Here is a 19,121-nt window from a genome sequence, read left to right on the forward strand (position 1 = left end):
GTGTTACTCTAATTCTGGATGTCTATTTGTCTTTTGTATTCTGTACAATTGCGATTGTAGCTGTTGTGTCCTGATTGTTGGCAATTGACACATGTAGCAGGTTCGTGCATTTCTCTTCTTTGTTGTGTATGTGTTTGATGTCATTACAATTATAGCAGGTAGGTGAATCTTTTATGTTTAGATAAATGTCCGAACTTATGGCAGGCGAAGCACCTCATTTCGGAATATAAGGTTGACGCGCACTCGTAAGAGTCCGATCAGATATTCCGGCAAAATGCTCACTTTACGAAGACTAATCCTGTATTAAATGAAGCTCCATTTACTGTCTTTTGGTGCATTCGGAATACATTTTGTGGTTTTAAATAGTCCAGTAATAACTCGTACGCGCTGATGACGCCTTTACAGCTGTTCATTGTTTTATGTTCTGTCACTGTAATATTAGCGTCCATAATGCCTGTGAAACGTTTTGTGCTTGCCTTAAGTTTTGTGTTTTTATCAGCAGATCTCCACTTTTTAGGAATCTGCATTCCGTTTTTGCATTTTGAGTAGCGTTGTTGATTGCTGTTTCCAGCAGGATCGGAGAAAAATCTCTCATTGTTTTTTGTTCGTCCAATCTGTGAATTATTAAATACTTTTCTCCATCTGTATTATTTGTTAGTTGTTTTTTGGGATCGTATCTTTAGCTTTTTGTGTTTTTGTTGGAAATAGTTGTTCCTCGGCTACGAAATTTCTGTAAGTAAGCTTTGTTGTGCTTTTGTTTTGCTTTGTCAGTGTCAATTATAGAAATCACTAATTTTTTATTTTTGTTGTTTTGTGTTTATTTTTACGTGAATTTACTTAAATTTTTGTTTTATATAGATTGTTGTTTGATTAACTTTAAGTCTTCTTGGAGCATTCATACGTTTTGAATGTATTTTATATGGTATTAAACATTTCCCATGAGAATTTTTGAATGAAATCTTACATAATTTATTGATACTCAGACGTACATATAATTAAATAATCTTACAATTCAGCGTACAATGACTTACAAGATAGACTTTAGCCCTGAAAATGAGAGATAATTAAATCATTTTTAGCCTCAATGTCTGTGGATGCTGTAAATGCCAATACAGCTTCAAATTTATTAAAAATCTTATAAATTATTGTAAAAAAAAATTAAATTGTTTTTATTGTTCCAAAAAAAGAAAGAAAAAAAAGGAAAATTTAACTTCAAAAAATCGAAAAAAAAAAACTAAAAATTTATAATTTCCAATCTGGAAGTAGTACGGGAAGATGAGTAAATCAATTTACTCAATTTTGTGTGTCAAGAACTATTCTAATCACTATAAAACTACATCATAATGAAACCTGATTTAATTTATCATTCTTTTGAGTTTTTTTTTTATTCAAATTTTATTTTTCGTGCATTTTTAAAGTAAAAATGTCACAAAGAGAATTCGTTAGCCGCACACGATAAGCTAAGCGACCTCCGACTTTATGTAATTGTATTTTTATTTTATCATTTATGCAACAAATCCGTAAAAATTTTCATATCAAAAATTTCATGTTTTGAGAAAGATTTAACGTTAAGAAGTCATAGGAAAGCACCTGATGATTTCCTATATTCTATTATCTATTATTATTATGATTATTGACTATTTTAATTATGATATCAGTTAATATGTTCGCTTATAATGAAATGAAACATAATTAATATTTCATAGACTTCGATTCTGTTCATAATTGTGTATTTATGCGTTATGCTGTAGTACGTAACGAATGACTTAATAGTCTTGTGATAATTTGATAGCACATAATCTTTAAGTTATTTTCTTTAATTTTTGCATTTCACGATTCTTTGATAAGTGTTTCGACATTTCTTTCTTTGATTTTAGTGACTTTAAATGCTTAATTAACTTTTTTTCAACATCTGGACTGGATTGTGAAGGCTTTTGTGCTTCTTTATGGATTAAGGACTGAATTAAGCAGAGAACAATAAAAAATATTATGTTCTTCTGGATTATAACAATAATTATCGCTTGATTGCTTACACATTCCAGCTACAAAATCGCAACGTATTGTAAACACAATTGACCTTCAACGTCCAAGTCCGATTTTCCTTACACTACAAACTTTATTTTTTTTTTTTCGTTGCGATTTTCACATTCTTATTAAATTTTTTTATATCAAAAACTACTTTTTAGGGTGTTGAATTTTTAAGATTCGAAAATATCACAAAAATAGATTATTTGCAGTGGTCACAATAATTAATGTTGCATTGATGAGAATTATTATTTTTTTGTCATGTGATATTTTCAGATAATCTAAAAAATTCACAAAGCAAATTTAGTTCAGCCTACAATTCTACTTGTCTTGATATCTTTTTTTTTCCATATTTCAAGAACCACTACAATTTATTCTGGTTTTAGCCTTATTGTTATAAAATTGTTTAAAACAACTAAAAGGAAGAAAAAATACTAAAATTAATAACAAAATTAAGTTTCAAAAGTTCCAATTCTCTTGCTATGCAAAAATTTTTCATATATATTCTATTATAGAGAAAAATTAAACAATGTCGTCTCAATTTTGTGTAGTTATTATAAGTCGTAAATCTACTTAGACTGGTAAAAAGTAAAAACTCAAAATTTTGTTTGTATAGTCTTCAAAATAAAAAGATTTTTTGTAAAATTAAATTAATTAATTTGTTAATAAATTAACATTAGTGGGATTCAATGATTTTCACAGAGTCACCGTTGCTAAAACCACTGTGATGTCGTCTGGTTTACCACCTGAAATTAGAAAATAAAATTATTAGTCAGTTATTCTGTTAAGAAATTTAACGAATTTTCTAAAGTTCAAATTGAAAACCTTACAAATGTTTGAAAACATTCCTAGGGTTTTCAAGAAAATTGAGAATTTTGAGTGATTTGAATTTGAATTTCTAACGGTTTTTAGTCCTTAAAGCTTGATTAGAGCACTTAAATCAATTTTCTAGCCTTAAAAATGTCCACTAATACAACAATCTTCCCAAAACAATATTCAAAAGCTGATAAGCCTTAGCAAAATATTATTTACGATTGTTTGCTTAGGCACGTTACCAAAATATCTAAATGTTTCCTTTAAAAATGATTTATCGGACGTAAAAGTAACATTCCAAATCAGTTAAAGTAAACAAACAAGCAATAAGTGTGCATTCCAATAAATTTCACTTACCGATTGTGTTAATATTACTTTTGCGGGCATTTTTTGCAAATGGTGACATAAAGCACCTATCGAATGACAGTGATCGTGCCATAAGAGCTATTGTATTTGCAGTCATTTGTAATTTAACTTCGTCCTTTTCACCTTCAACGCCCTTAAGCGTATCCAGTAAAAGTTCATTTGGCACATTATCAAATACACCATCAGTGGCGACAAGAATCACATCGCCATCCTTTACTGGAAAACTATGTGTATCAGCCGACTCCGGTGCATCACTTAGAACACGATTTGCATTGCCTGGTGGTGGTAAACTCAATTGAAATGGAGTGTTGAAGTAATGTTGCTGCTCTTCCGAGCGATGAACAATTTCGCCTTTCCGAACAATCATAAAACCAGAATCTCCTATATTTGCTGTGTATATAGTGCTTGTTTCGCGATTTAATATTAGCACACATGCTGTTGAGCTTCCTGAAAAAGAGGATAATAATAACATTATTAATATTGTTTGTAAACTTAATTATCAATTGTTAAAAGAGGATTAAATACATGCGTAATATCCTTAAATTGATGTGTACACACACGAAGAATGTCACATGCTGTGCATTTACACAATTTACGTATATTGTTTATTTTTAAGTGGCATTCATGAATTGAATTTCATGCATTGTCATTTACTTGATGGAACTTTTTGGGAGAGAATCTAGACTTCGTCCAGCTGTTATAATACACAAAATTGCAAAATATAAACAAAGTAGGAATTTAAATCCACTTATAGATTACGATAAACAAATCTCATGATAAGTAAATCTCTATCAAATTTCATTGACCTGAATATGACTCAAAGTGTACACAATATTATATTTTGAAGGTCCCTAGTGCTTTTTTGGGATAAGAGCAGATAAGGGAAATCCTTGCGTAATCTCCGTGTAAATAAATAAACAAGAAATGTTCATAAAGCAAGGAACAAAATATACACAACAAAATATTGTTTATTCCAGCAATTCAGCAAGCGATTTTGTTTATGCGAATGACGTCAAGACAATCTGTTGCAAATTTCTTAGATGAATAAAATTCTTTCGTATGAGCAGTGCTAATTTATTGGATATTATTTTGAATAAATTGGCTGTATATTGGGGCTGTTTGGATAATCATTGCACTAGTCAAGAAGCTACATATATAAGCTATTGAGCACAGCAGGTACATGCTTGCATATACTCAATGTTATGGAAAATCTAGTACATTCTCTTCCAATATCCTACTTTCATCCTGCAACATGTGTGTAAAACGATCCATAATCAATTTTCAAAATTTTTCAGCCATCCTTTGACCCAAATGTCTTCCATTTTGTTTCTGATTCTTGATAATTCATAGACAATAAGTCGAATTGCTAAAATAGAAACCTTCTGTATGTCTTTACACATCATTTGTTACTATTGATGACATTAATCGTTTAGTTTACAATAAAATTCACAAAAAATATATCCAAAGTGACATTCGACTGCTATTTATAGCCATTATTATATACCGAGAAAACTTTTTACATTGTAAATAATTTTAGCAACAGCTTTGAAGTAATAAAAATGGGATTCCAAAGAGCAACCCTGAATTTATTTGAATGTTTTACTGTATATCCCCTACGGATACAACAACAAAGTCAAGAAGAAACCGAAAAATTTATAAAAATAGACTTTAAAGATTTTCATTATATGAATCACATGATTCTCGCGTATTGAATATTTATATCGCTTACTCTCTCTATCATTACCGCGCATCAAAGATCAAAACAATTCGTGTATTAAGGTACATAAATAATTGAAATGAGAAAAAGCCAAAAAAATGCTCGAGGTATATAATTTGGTCTAGTTTTGTTTAGACGATCGGAATTGCTTTTTGGGCAACGATATAATGTGAATCCAATTAGAAATACATTAACACAATCAAGAAAGTTTGTACTTCAGACTTATTTTTTTCCTACAAATTTAGATACTTTTTACTTTTGTTTATAAATATATAAACCTTTAATCTATTAGCAATAATGATCACGTTTTATAGTCGATGTCGATGTTGCACTTGATCATTCTCATCTTAATTATAGCTACATTACGAAAAAAAAAAGCAAAATAAATACAAGAAAATATGGAAAAGAAAAAAATTATTATATTGTAGATTCTTGTCATGTGACTTCGATAAAGCAATGAATGTTGTAAAAAGCGGTCAGATAGCTTATGTTAATGACTAATTGTCATTGATTTATAAGCATTCCAAGACATTTAATTGCACGTTCGATTGCGATTTCTTTAAGAAATTCAAATCTAGAAATGACTGGGCCAGTCTATAGACGCCAGAACATGAAAGTGTTCCTACATATGCAAATCAGAGCACCTATTAACAATTCTCATGTATTCAAATAAGAAAATTTTACTCGGCAGTATAATGGTGAGTATCTCAAGTATATACGAGACGTACGGAAGTTCCATCAAGTCAATTACAATAAATTCTTATGCAATTAGCACATAGCATGAAAATGAACCATAGTTTCACATGAAACTTGTAAATTCAGCTATATGTAAGATGTAAACTTACCTAAAATAGGTTTCTTATGATCTAATAATTCGTGATAACTACTTGATAATAGAGTAACAGGTAGTTGTGGATTAAAATTATTATTTTGAACTAATCTTTCACACGTTCGCATCAAAAATGAGGAAAATTCGCCTGCATCAATTCCATATCGTGACCATCCACCTACTCCATCGGCGACACCTGTAAAAATGCATAGGAAAATTAGGTCTTGGAAAATGCTTAATAATTTCAATATAATTAACTTAATGACATAGAAACTTTATTCAATGTCTCTTAAATTAAGCAAATCAAGACGAGAAAATTAGGGTAATTGAATTATTCATATTTACAATAATAGTAAGCAATTATACAATATAAATTTCTAAAGGAATATGCTCCATAATATTTATGAATAATATAATAATCAACACACGTCGAGTTTTATGCACAAACAAATATTCAGGGATCAAAGTCCATAATCTTTAAAACAAAATGATATTTTCTCAATTCTCGTAAGAGATACATTTTCATTTGCATGATTTGCTTAATTCATGTCGCGAATTCTCTAGTAAGAACAGTTTGTCGACGGAGTTACATAACTCATTAAATTTTTATTCACTTCACTTATATTTCACGTTTCTTTCTTCATGTTCTATTCACATTTTTAATGATAATGTATTGTGCAAACCCAAAATCAATAGCTTTCGGAACATTCTCAATTTTGGACACAAAAAAAGATGTCTTATTTACCTATTACATCAGCCTGAGAATTACTGCAAGCGAACCATGCATCATCACCGAATTTTCCTAATTTATATTTATTACGTAGGTCCTTTGGAAATCCACAAACAACGCTCACAAAGTGAGGCTGATTTGCTGTCGAAAGAGCTGGATCTAATAATGTTGAAAATTTACTCTTTAATATTCGTGATAAAGCACGAACTGTAATTAAGGATGATTGCATTGTTGATTATTTGATCATTCACAGCACACTAAATATCAAAAAAAGTAAGGAATAGTTCCTTTCCGTTCAATTTTACTCTCTGTACTTTTTTATTCCAATTTTGAATATTGATTTTTTTTAGTTCCTTCCTTTAGCACATTTTCTCTTAATACGTATATTTAAAATTCACTCAAATTAATCAATTTCTTTTGTTCGAATTACACTTATTTCACATCGATGACATCTTTGATTATTTAAGATATTATTTACGTTCTATTACATGCACTCTATGCTGCTTTTTACCTATTAATATTATTAAAATATTACTTTTCATGCAATTTCTTTCTTAGCGATTTTATTCTTGTCGAGAAAAGCAGACTCATTATGTTTTCCGTGGACACTGTTTCTTTTTGAATGTTAAAATGACCGTTATTTTCATCATTCTAAATATAGCAAATTAAATTGATTTTCTGCGTAGCAACCTTTGATTTACACTCATTTTGCATCAAAATAATCTATAATAGCTTTGAATTCAGCAGTTAAACTAAGTTCATTGCTAAAATTGCATAATAAACAAAGGCATTGAACAATCCATGTCAATCATGAACATTTACATTACAACAACAAAAAGTAAACAAATGCATGTTGTGGCGTAGCTTCTACTCATTAATCGTCGAAAAAATCGTCTAATTAGAAATTGTCAACAAAAAACCAAAATTTCAATTCAATTAAGGAATAATGACTGACGCAATAGAAATAGCCTTGATTAGTGATGATAGTGGACAGTTGAACAGCATTTCCGTCTGGGATATTCGAAATGGAACTCAATTAATGCAGTATAGAGGTATGTAGACAATCACAATATTTTGTTCCTCATTTATTAACACAAATCTTCTTGAAAGGCGGCGGTGCATCACGAAAATCAACATTAAATGTCATAAACGGAAAGTTTTTGGTCACAGCTAACAACGTGAAGCCACTTCTAAACTTTTGGGCATTGAACAACTCTGATACAATACAAAATGTCAAATTTGTTATGCCGGCACGTGTTAACTGTTTGTCAGTCTCGAATGATGGATTATATCTTGTGGCTGGGATCAAAGAAAATATTTACATTTGGCAGATATCGACAGGCAAAATGCTTACTATGTTGACAAAACATTATCAAAATGTCAATTGCATTAAGTTCACAGACGACGGATCTCATTTTGTGGTATGTATGGGAATTATCAATAGACATTATCTCCTATCAATTTATTGGACTTAATTGCTCTTGATTAATTAACAGTTTTAATCCTGTTTTCTGGATATTACTAAAGTAATTTAAATATGTCTTATTATGATATCCACAGAGTGGCGGAGAAGATGGACAAGTCATCGTTTGGAATTTGTCAGCAGTCATTGGAGATCGATTCAGCACAGATCACATAGAAGCACTTCATGTATTTTCTGATCATGCTTTACCTGTTACAGACTTATGGATAGGAATCGGAGGCTTATCAGGCTTACTAGCAACATCATCAAAGGATCGAACATGTAAAATTTATGACATGGCCTCTGGAACATTATTATTAAGTTTAGTGTTTCAAGAAATCATCACATGTCTTACACTAGATAGAATTGAGTCATCTTTGTTTATTGGAACAAGTCAAGGCAATATATATCATCACAGACTCCAACCACCGCCTCGTACACGTGAATATCATATTACTAATGATGACGAAATTAACAATAAGTTCAAGGGACATGAAAAAGGAATAACGTGCCTAGCAATCTCATTAGATGAACAGACATTGCTGTCAGGTAGTGAAGACTCTAGTGTCATCATATGGAACATCCAAAGTCGATCACTACTTAAAATACTTCCATTTAAAGGAGTTATAACAAATGCAGTCTTTATGATATCAAATAAAGTAATGTTTAATCACGAAGAAAAATTGGAACTAGTTTCCAAGAATTTCCAAAGAATGATTAATACATCAGATAACAAAGAAATAGTTGAGGTAGTGCATGATATGAGTAATGAAGAACCTGAGAATATTCTTCAATGTTACACAAATAATAACAGCAATAATAGCCATAAATATTCAAGGACAACAAGGAATGATAAAACAGACACAGATGATTCTCGAGCTGAACTCGAGAGACTCAAAAAAGTCAACAAAGAATTATTTGATTTTTGTGCCAAGAATGTAATGACATAAGAAGTGTAAAGCACGTACATCGTGTAAGTAATATGAATTATTAAGAGATCAGATACACTTGTTGCTTCTGGATTGATACATACATTCTCGTGCCTCTTTTAACCCACCATCTTTCCTGTGCTGTTTATTCCTAATTTATCAACAATGAAAGTGCGCATGATTCATGCTCAATTTTTTTTTCCATTTACAAACTCTCTCTGACATTCAATTGAGTATGAAAAACTCCAACTGTGTTTTGGCCTTACACGATATCCAATTTTGTCAGAGAAAATATTTTTCCATACTCATCAGTTAGAGTTTTCAAACTGAAGAATGTAGTCGTAAAAAGGGAAAATTTTAAACATAAAAAATATAAATTTATAAAAAAATTTATCTCCATATCATTCTTAATTTAATTAAAACCAATAATAAATATATAGTTATTGTGTGTGACTTATTTGATTTAAAATAATTATTGAGTGAATTATAAATATTTTGAAATAAACAGCATATGTAGAATTTCCGTTATTCATGTGACTACCTATATATATATTTTTAATTATAATAACTTTAGCAGTGTTGCTTATTAAAGATGTCTACAACTAGATGGATATGATTAAGATTCTTGTCTTGTTGTAGATCATTCTTTTGATAAAAAGGCATAGAGTCTGTGAAATGACAGGATATGATGAATAAAAATTGTGCTTTTTTGTCTTTTAATAATTCATTTTAAAATCACAAGTATCTAAGTTGTTCTGCTTAAAGGAGGCATTTCCTTTGAAGATAAATGCATGTTGTGTGATGTGAAGTTTGTAGGAAAATGACACTACGCTCATCAGATGATAACAGTCAATATTTTTTAATATTATAGATAATGAATGCAGAGTGGCATTAAAAGATAGTTGAGATATGAATAGCTAGAGCTTAAAGGACATAGACCTTAAACCCGAGCGACACCATGCGTTGTATGATATCAACCCTGAGTTATAAAGTGTCCTTAGATAAATCGTGAGAATTGGAACTGCTTCTGCGACTAATAGTCAAACCTTCACGGTGCAGTTAGGGCAACTTCCTGTCTTGTCATTAACATTGTGACATGTTAATAAAATGGAATCCTAGAAAAAACGTTGTGCTGTTCGTTAAAAAGTCTTTATTCTTTTGTTCTGATTGAGTGACTCTGCGATTAATTGTGCGTAGATAATCTTGTACCGTACCCCTTAGGACAGTATTCTCCAAACTTTATTATGCTACGGCACACCTGGGTGATATGCCACAATCGTAATAGCACAATATATGCAGTTTCTGTTATTTTCAAGAATATTTGGCAGCACACAGTTTGGACAACATTGCTTTAGATTCAAAGTTTATAGTAGCATCCTAACCCTAAACTCATCAGAGCTGGAAGTCGATCAGATTTTATAAGGAGTCGAGTCGACTTTTTAATACAAAATCCTAGTAGACTTCGATCTCTGATCTGCACATTGGTGCATGCATCATTTACTTTGTGATTTACTAAGCCTGATGTACATCCTGATTCTTTAGAGATTGCAATTTAAGAAGGTTACACTCTGGTTCACAAGATGCTCTTAATGGCATCTGACATCTGAATGATAGTACATCCTTAAATGACTTGCAAGAAAAGCTCATTTTACGCAAGTTCTTTAATACTTGTTGTATTATAAGTGTAGCTTACGAACTAAGTTTCATAACTAGATATGTGAAATTAATAATGAGCTTTTTAAAATAGATCTAGCCTAGAATAAGACCTTGGAACCTAAACGATGATTTTTTCATTAAATTCACCATAGCAACCAATCAGTTTATGTGAATTTTTAAAATCAATCCTGTCTTGTCATAGATTTTGCCTGTGTCACAGCTGTATCATAATAATTTATTTAAAAATCAATCAAATTACCAGGAAACAACACTGAACCTTATCATCATCAATTTTATAGTGAAAAACATTCTGAGAACAAAAAAAGACATCATTATTTTATTTGATACAGTAACATAAAATGTTAAATGGATCTATTAAAAAAAATGTGAAAAAAATATAAATTAAACATTATTTATTGTGATTAATAATAGTGTTAAAATCATAAAAAACTTTATGGATATAAAAATAATAATAACAAAGGTATATTACGCTTTATATTTGCAATCATTATAGCATTTTCGATCATTGATAAGAGAATATATTGTATATAATGTGAATTTTCACTTCTTTTTCTTCACCAAACTTCTGTTTGCGAGGAGAAAGTGTAAGAAGAAGACATTTGTTGTTACTGTAAAAAAGTATCAATTCTTTGCGCATTTTGTAGAAAAATAAACGAAAAAAAAAATACCTTAAATAACATTAAAGATATCTGAATATATAAAAATCTTTTCAAAGTTAAAGATTTTTGTGATGATAAAGTGTGATCAGGTTTGAAAGTGAAGCTGTCGAAGCGCCTTTTTGATTGGATCAAGTCAATATTGAGAGTTGTGAATGTTTGAATTTTTAACGGTCATTTGAAATTTGAATTTTCAACGGTCATTAAAAATTTGAATTTTAAACCGACATTTGAAGTTTAAATTTGAATTTCTAACCATCATCTTAAATTTAAATTTTTAACGGTCATCTAAAATTTGAATTTTAACGGTCATTTGAAATTTGAATTTTCAAGCTTTTGAAGCAAAACAAAAAAAAATTGAAATTTAAAATTTAACCGTCATTAAAAATTCAAAAATTTAAAGATCCTTGAATGAAAAGTTCTGTTAATATCCCGAAAAATCCCTTTTTAAATATTTAACATAAAAAAAAAAACAAATAAATCATGAATTCGCGGAACTTAATTTTCTGCGAGATCCAAAAAATTGCTTCCCCGTCCAATTAGTAAATAAACATACATATTCAGGAGTAAATATTCTTTAAATCAACAAAACAGTACTGAGTCTATTTATATCAACAGACTAGGGAATGTGTGATGAAATTCAATTGTTCTACTGTGAATAATAGGATGTTTTATAAGGATATGCATACATTGAAAAACTCATAAATGCATGTTGCTAGGTGTACCGCAAAAAGAAATTATTGTAAAATGTGAGGAACCTCTCCGTTTTTTGAATAGATGGAGATTTGTTTGACTTTACTTGAGATTGTTAACAAGTAGAAAAGGAGAGTGAATTGAATTTTATGATAAAAGGTTGAAAATATTGCCATAAAGCATCTGTTTGGTTATTAGGATGAAAAAGTTGAAGTTTGAGACATCTGAACTTGAATTCTAAAGTTTTGAAGGAATCACTTGAAATGCCAAACTCAAATTGACTTCTGGATTGCTGCGTTCTTAGAATTACGGTATTTTCTTGATGTTTCCAGTTCCAAATTGGCTTCAACTCTTCAAATCTTAAACAAAAAGCTTCCAAAAATTCCAAGAATGATTTTAACCTCCAAACCAGACAAAGTGGCTCACTATCAAGAACAGATCCTTCCAAAAATCATGCAGATAACATACATTTCTGAAAGAATATACAAGACAGCTAGTTCACATAATAATGGTATATAAAATGACAATATCAAAGAAGCAGAGCATGTTAAAAAAAAAATTGTATTTACCGTTCGGATATTAAGCATCTAACAAAAAGCTTTTCAATGTGATCTCAAACACCCATCTAGTTTGCATATATTTTAAATTTTCACAGCATGCATAACGATGATGACCTTTCAATAGTTCTTGTATCGCACATAAATGAATCTATTATAGAAAGTGCCTTTTATTCGTGTGTGTGGATATACCGATATGGAAGTGTCTGTTGACATGGATAATGATTGTACAGGAAAATGGCACACGTCTATTTAAAGTGGCAACATGCTGATATATTAATTTTAAATTTGAAGGACCATTTTACGTGGGAGTTTCAAATTGTCCTCATGAAGTTCCATATAATGTATTTAGCAGCAATATTCGAAAAAGGTTTAAGGTAAAACTTCAAGTGCAATACAAACAATTTTAGTCGAGATACATCTGAAAAAGAAAAGTTTTTTTTGAACAGCATATCAATTTTCTTCAGAAAAAGGTATTTTCTTACTTCGACGAATGGAAGTGAAGTGTAGTAGATTGAAAAAAGAGAAATAAGGAATATTGAAGAGTTCTGAATATATATTTGTGTTATTGTTGCGTAAAGCAGTGAGTGGAAATGATTATGTACGGATAATTAAAAAAAAAAAAGTGAATGAATTGAAAACTTTTGTCATAAATCATTCAATTTTATGGATGTTTATATCCATTTCCCATCGAATAATTGATGGGTGAAAAGAAATATTGAAATAATGGAAGCAAATTCATTAGCATATTTCTAAGGAAATTGAATAATTTTTTTTGAATATCGAATGAGAGAACATCCCTCGACTGATGCTGACAGTCGAAAACCGAAAATTGTCACAAAATCGAAGATGTTGATTAGAATATTATCGTAGAGACAATTTATGCTGATAGGTTGGGATTGTTCACTTGTGATGTCCAACATGAGAGATGTAGGAAGGACCTGAGATACATATACCCTAACCTACAAAGATCCAGATCTGAGATTGCTACTTGCTCTAATTCTTGATGGAAGTCAAAGCTCTTTATTTTCAGGATATGCACATATTGCAATTCTAGTACCTAACATTTAGAATATAATTCTAACCTCAAAAAACATGAACTTATTAATCATGCGTGTAAAACAAATCCGAGCTATACAAAGTAGGCATAAATAATCCACCAAACTAAATGTAGCTTCCAAATTGGTGCATATGAAGCCTTAGGCAACCCGAAATATATCAAATATCCTTCCCCAAGTTCACATCTGCCTTATCAAGTTTCAAACCTTGAAATTCCAAATCAATCAATTTCTAGGTTATTCAGCTCATATATTTGTCTTTTATGGATATACGATGAAATAGCTAGGAGGTCTACAACAACAATAGCATCAAAAACATCATTTCCAAACGATCCGATTAGAGTCCGATAACATGTTACACAAAATATACATGTCTGTGTCACAAACTCTTGTTATTCATTGACTGACAAGCACCATAAGCAGTAAACAGCAACTGGTTATAAGTATCTATGAGTGTTTTCAAAACATGAATCAAAATCAAATTTCGTGGAAAATTGAGCTATTTATACAAAAAAAAAAAATTTGTAGCCGAAATTCCCCAGTGTAATTTGTCTTTTGCGAGTCTTTCTCATTTTTATTGGAACAAGACGGAAAAAATATTTTCCCTTAAATTAGATTTTGCCGTTCCTCTTGAATTTTATTAAAGTTTAAGACACGTCTGAATTTGAAATGAGGACGAAAGCGTCGTGCTTTTTATCATATTTTTTTTATATTTCTATTTTAATAAATGCAATCCCCTTAAATAAAACATGAATCTGCAGATAATTTGAAATGCTTTTTCATATATTTTACTTCCTTTGAATTTAAATTGAAAAATTTTTAATGCCTAAATTAACATTTTCTGAGATTTAAAAGAAATTTACATTGATTCTGTTGTTTTATTTGATATTTAGGGATTGTGTTGTTGAAGTTGTTGCTTAGATCGACTCAGATTTTGTAAATTTTCTTGTGAAACCCTGCAGGGGAATGTACGAAACTTAAAAGAACTTCAATTCCGAACGACAACGTTCAAACCGTTGCTGGTGTTAATAAAGGAGCCTTATAAGTTCCGTAGCGGAACCTTAATAGTTCCGTAGCGGAACCTTAATAGTTCCGTAGCGGAACCTTAATAGTTCCGTAGCGGAACCTTAATAGTTCCGTAGCGGAACCTTAATAGTTCCGTAGCGGAACCTTAAATGTTCCGTAATGTAGCTTAAAAGCTCCATGGCGGATCCTTCGTCATTTGTGTCACTCGGGAATCTATGACTCAAATCACAAAAACATTCATTTTTGCGTATTAGTATATATCTTGAGGCATACCTGACATTCATTTTTCGTCAACACTAGCACTTGCCCACCACTCAATTAGAGCTTAATCTCGCCTACGTTAGATAACGTACGCAAGCTAGAAAATATTACGTCTATGATATACATTTTTCCTTTTAATACCTACGTTCATTAATTAACATACGTTAGTCATGAAATTTCTAGTAATTTAAGTGATAATTATTTTGTTCCACGACGTACTTTACTGCCGTTATAATGACTTGCAAAGCTACTGTTATTGATTATTATTATTATTGTATATTTTTTTCTCGATAAAAGCTAATTTAGTCCCAAAAATAGCTTTATTTGACAAAAAAAAAAACTTTTCTATTTAAAAGTTGGAGACAACCTAGTAGGTCGTTTTCGAATGACATTTAATTAAGGAGTCTCCATGAGGATCGGAGGGGATTTTTGAGAAAAATTCTTTATTTTGTTCCATTTTCTTCTAGAATTTTATGTCTTCCAATTAAAATTAATTCAAAATTCTTTGTTAAAATTTCTGGCTACATTTCTCCATCTAATGATGGTGTAGCTGGTTAGGTTTGCGTGCTGAAAATTTCAAATCTCAATTAATCTTATGATTTTTCAAATTTTAGCGGCATGATGCAGCGAATCGCATTTTGCTGCCATAAAAATGGATTGAAATCAGTCGTCACGGTGTAGTTAAAGCAACCTCATATCTTACCATTAGTAGAGGATATAGCAGTGCTCTTGCGAACACGTTGTGCTTTCTGGGTCAGATACTAAAGAAAGCTTATTAATCGTAGCAATCAAAAGACAGAAACCTAGTATAAGGCAATACGTGATGTGAGAAAAGATCAAGCAATATGCAGTTAGAATGCGAAATATACGAGATTATTATGGCAATGGCTAAAGCTTATGTTTTTATCAAATCTAGAAGTCGACTCAAATTCTACCGAATTGCACTAGTTGGTTAATTAATCAAAAATTCAGCAATAGGTCACTGTGATTCTGGCTATATCCCAAAACAGGCAAAGAGCACGCTTTCAAAAGTTTGCTTTACTTTAACATATTAGTTAAACATGCTCGTGAGCTTGTTATCAACTTACTCTGATCTCGATACCATGTTCTTTGCCAGCTAAGGATCGGCGTGAATCGACTATTCAATACAAAATCCGAGCTGATTTCGAGCTTTAATTCTCAACAAAAAGAATAAATACCCTTCTTTGCCATGTCTAACTGATTCATCATAATAATTACATTTACCTTTAAAAGCATCGCTTGCCCATCATCGCAATAATTCACCAACTCCATACCTAACTCAATAAATTTATAAAAATTTCCAGACAATTTCCTCCAATCAGTTGATAATTTAACGAAAGCTGTATCTAGATGATTTAATTTCCTGGTTATTCCTCAACAACTAATTTTCATGAGCAAATAATTACAAACTTTTAGACGGATATAAAGTATCAAGTGTATAATAATACCACTGAGTTATTGACATTCAACATGTCTAAAAGTTTGTTTAAGAAAGTTTATAGCAAAAAAAAAATTTTTTTTAATTACGTCTCATTTAAATTTATTCTTGAGAATGGTAAGCTATTTAAACTTTGAAACAATTTTCATAACAAGGTCTGAACTTAACAAGGGATGGAATGTTTGTGAAAAATTTACATATTTTCTGACATAATTAAAGTTTAATATCAAAGTAAGCTTTCATCTTAAGGGATTTCTTATTTACCTGCCATGTCTGATTATGCTAAGGCAAATAGATGCTAAGACGTTCATAACTATTCAAATTTTACGGACATTTTCATTAAAATACAGCATATCCTTCGATATGTTCCATGAGTTTCAATTTCATTGAGTTAATACAGTTGTGGGCAACCTTTTGTTCTTCCCGGGACACCTTGGTGATAAGCCTCGACCAAAACCGCACAATGCATACGGTTCTGGAGTTTTCAAGCATTTTTGGTGTACTGCATCACACAGGTTGTCCACTCCTGAGTTAATATTAAAGAAGCATCAACACGGTGACATAATAGCTTCAAAGATAATCCTTTATAGCTACCTCAGATCCTCACAAAGACTAAATTGTCGTAAATATAAAAATAGACAGTCATCTACAATTAAAGAAGAGATGGTAGACGTGTCGAAAATGCGGTTTTAGTATAAACGACGATGCCGTTAGGATCTTATAAGATGTATTTATCTCTCATACCCATAAGCAATTCACAAACAGAATCTTTTTATGTCTCATATATAAAAATATAACAATAAATGTTGTAAAAAAAGCTCCTTGATACAGTCAATGTCTCCCTAGTTTGTGAATACAACTCATTCCTATTTGTCACTTATTGCCATTCCTCATTCATTGCATGACGTGTCGTGCAGAAAAAAAAAATCAATTTCATGGTTGCAAAAGTTCAATGCGGTTGAATTTAATGACATTAAATATTTTTTTTTTCTTCTTGCTACTGTACTTTGTATGTACGTAACTAAGTAATCCTTTTGCTGACTAAAGATATGCAAATTGGAAAAAATTGTACATTCCATTGCATTAATCAATCGCATTTTTACATTTTACCATAAAACTAATTAATATCAATTTGCTGATAGGAACAGATGATGATGATTTTGTGACTGAATATAATCGAGGCTAGTAATGGCTGTGTGAAATTGTGGAGAATTTTTCACAAAAACTTTAATTATTATGGATTAAAGATGTAATATTGACCATTTAACTACGGAAATTATACAGGAATGGGTCAAGCAATCCGAAGCATTTTAATGCATATTTTATGAGAATACTTTGCTGATGCTTCAACTTTTTAATGACTTTTCATGTCATAAAATCTGGAACATTTTCTGTTCTCGTCAGGATACATGAAAATGGAATCAATCTCAAGTGGATAGAAGAAAAAATAAAGTAGGAGGAAGTAACAAAACTAATAGTGAAGATTGAGGTCGTTTACAATTAAAGTTTAATTTATGGATAAGGAATATGAATTTAGAGATTTATTATGCTTGAATAATGCAAGTTGGTTAATTGATCAAATATCCAGCATCAGGTCGACATGACTCTGAGTTTGTTGGACAACAGTGGTTGGCAAACTGTGGCACACCAGTGTCAAAGTCTCGCCAGCCTGATGACGGATTTTTGAAGGAATAATCAATTTGTGCTGTTCAGGTAAAACAAGCAGCTGCTTAAAGTTGGGTCAATAAGAAATATACTCGAGCATACTAAAGTATACGTTATTTCGTATACTTCTGTATACTCTGATTTTGTATGGAAAAGTCGACGCAAATCGACTTACCTTCATATAAAATTCGAGTCGACTCCAAGCTCTGCTTTTGTACTTAAACACAAAAATGAAAATTCGAGTTTCATTCACAAAATACCAGAAATAAATTAATTACTACGTATAAAGCAGTTAAAAGTGAGCTTTTGACCCAATTTCCACAAAATTTCAATGAATTTTATGATTCAATAGACAAGCAGGCAGTAAAATGACTGAAAAATTCTCAAAAACTCGTTCGAAAATTCATGACTCAATGATAATGAGCTTTGAACTCATTAATAATGTTATTAAATTTAAGAGTCATCATTGTAATCACAAAAATCACTCAAAAGATTTCTCCCTTCTTTACAATAAAAAAGTCAACATACCGAAAAATGCTGGGAAATGAAAATATTTTTCGAATGTCAAAAAATGAGAGATAACGCTTGAGTTCATAATATATCTCAATTATGTGGTATGATACAATACTTTGCTTCCCTTTTCTGTGGTAAAAGGTTATTTCATGAACCAAAATAAATCACTAGAGAGTAAAGAAATTATATATTTTATTTTGTATACACACAAATATTATGTTTGCTTCTTGCTTCCTCAATTGGTAATGTGATTTTCTTTTTGGCAAAAAGCAAAACTCAATAAAAAGGAGCAAAACATTTGGACAATCTAAACAATTTCGGTTATTTCATGTTTTGTCGTGATCTTTTTCTGTTAATGTATAGTAAGCCAAACGCAAATGATAAGATAAATAGTAAAGTATTATCATTGTTTGTTCAAAGTTGATAGCTAAACCACTCAGCATTGTTATTTCTAGTGTTTTACTAGTATTATGCAATAAAGCTACCTCACATATATGTAGAGAATGTACTCGAAAATGGAGGATAAAAAGTATACATTTCTAGGAACAAGATAAAATTATTCATGAAAATCAAATATTCAAAAGTTTGTGTGCTATTTTCTTCCTAGTGATGACATTAAATTGGAAATTATTATTTTGATGATGCTATGGCGAGTATACATCTTGTAGTTTTATGTGGTTCTATT

General features: G+C 30.7%; 3 protein-coding genes across 5 annotated transcripts in view; 2 read left to right on the forward strand and 1 right to left on the reverse strand.

Annotated features, from left to right (window-relative positions):
• Positions 1 to 1,087: 1,087 nt before the first annotated feature.
• On the reverse strand, positions 1,088 to 7,058 carry LOC139098200 (protein phosphatase PTC7 homolog). The gene is made up of 4 exons (XM_070650326.1): positions 6,496 to 7,058; positions 5,767 to 5,946; positions 3,196 to 3,651; positions 1,088 to 2,771 (listed from the first exon to the last, which is right to left on the reverse strand). Exons 1-4 carry the CDS (start codon positions 6,707 to 6,709, stop codon positions 2,722 to 2,724), a joined length of 900 nt encoding a protein of 299 aa, XP_070506427.1. The 5' UTR covers positions 6,710 to 7,058; the 3' UTR covers positions 1,088 to 2,721.
• Positions 7,059 to 7,371: 313 nt separating this feature from the next.
• On the forward strand, positions 7,372 to 9,612 carry LOC139098353 (WD repeat-containing protein 18). Its single transcript, XM_070650527.1, has 3 exons — positions 7,372 to 7,532; positions 7,591 to 7,901; positions 8,041 to 9,612. The coding sequence occupies exons 1-3, from the start codon at positions 7,427 to 7,429 to the stop codon at positions 8,890 to 8,892; spliced, it is 1,269 nt and encodes a 422-aa protein (XP_070506628.1). The 5' UTR covers positions 7,372 to 7,426; the 3' UTR covers positions 8,893 to 9,612.
• Positions 9,613 to 10,872: 1,260 nt separating this feature from the next.
• The window catches only part of LOC139098352 (uncharacterized), a 41,689-nt gene continuing 33,440 nt past the window's right edge, over positions 10,873 to 19,121 (forward strand). For all 3 annotated transcript variants that reach the window (XM_070650523.1, XM_070650524.1, XM_070650526.1), the window contains exon 1: positions 10,873 to 11,008. The gene's annotated coding sequence lies outside the window, so the exon portion shown is untranslated. The remainder of the gene's footprint in view (positions 11,009 to 19,121) is intronic.

This window comes from Chironomus tepperi, unplaced genomic scaffold (genome assembly GCF_022539635.2).
Source record: "Chironomus tepperi strain 1889 unplaced genomic scaffold, CSIRO-AGI_Ctep_v1 contig_445, whole genome shotgun sequence".
Taxonomy (NCBI): domain Eukaryota; kingdom Metazoa; phylum Arthropoda; class Insecta; order Diptera; family Chironomidae; genus Chironomus; species Chironomus tepperi.

Bases quoted from the DNA above. Each gene is read 5' to 3' on its own strand.
- LOC139098353 (XM_070650527.1), top strand. From the start codon at position 7,427: ATGACTGACGCAATAGAAATAGCCTTGATTAGTGATGATAGTGGACAG. The intron at 7,533-7,590 runs GTATGTAGACAA...TCTTCTTGAAAG, and splicing joins TCAATTAATGCAGTATAGAG to GCGGCGGTGCATCACGAAAA. The intron at 7,902-8,040 runs GTATGTATGGGA...TGATATCCACAG, and splicing joins ACGACGGATCTCATTTTGTG to AGTGGCGGAGAAGATGGACA.
- LOC139098200 (XM_070650326.1), bottom strand. From the start codon at position 6,709: ATGCAATCATCCTTAATTACAGTTCGTGCTTTATCACGAATATTAAAG. The intron at 5,947-6,495 runs GTAAATAAGACA...GCATTTTTACAG, and splicing joins TTCTCAGGCTGATGTAATAG to GTGTCGCCGATGGAGTAGGT. The intron at 3,652-5,766 runs GTAAGTTTACAT...CCTCTTTTTCAG, and splicing joins TCATAAGAAACCTATTTTAG to GAAGCTCAACAGCATGTGTG.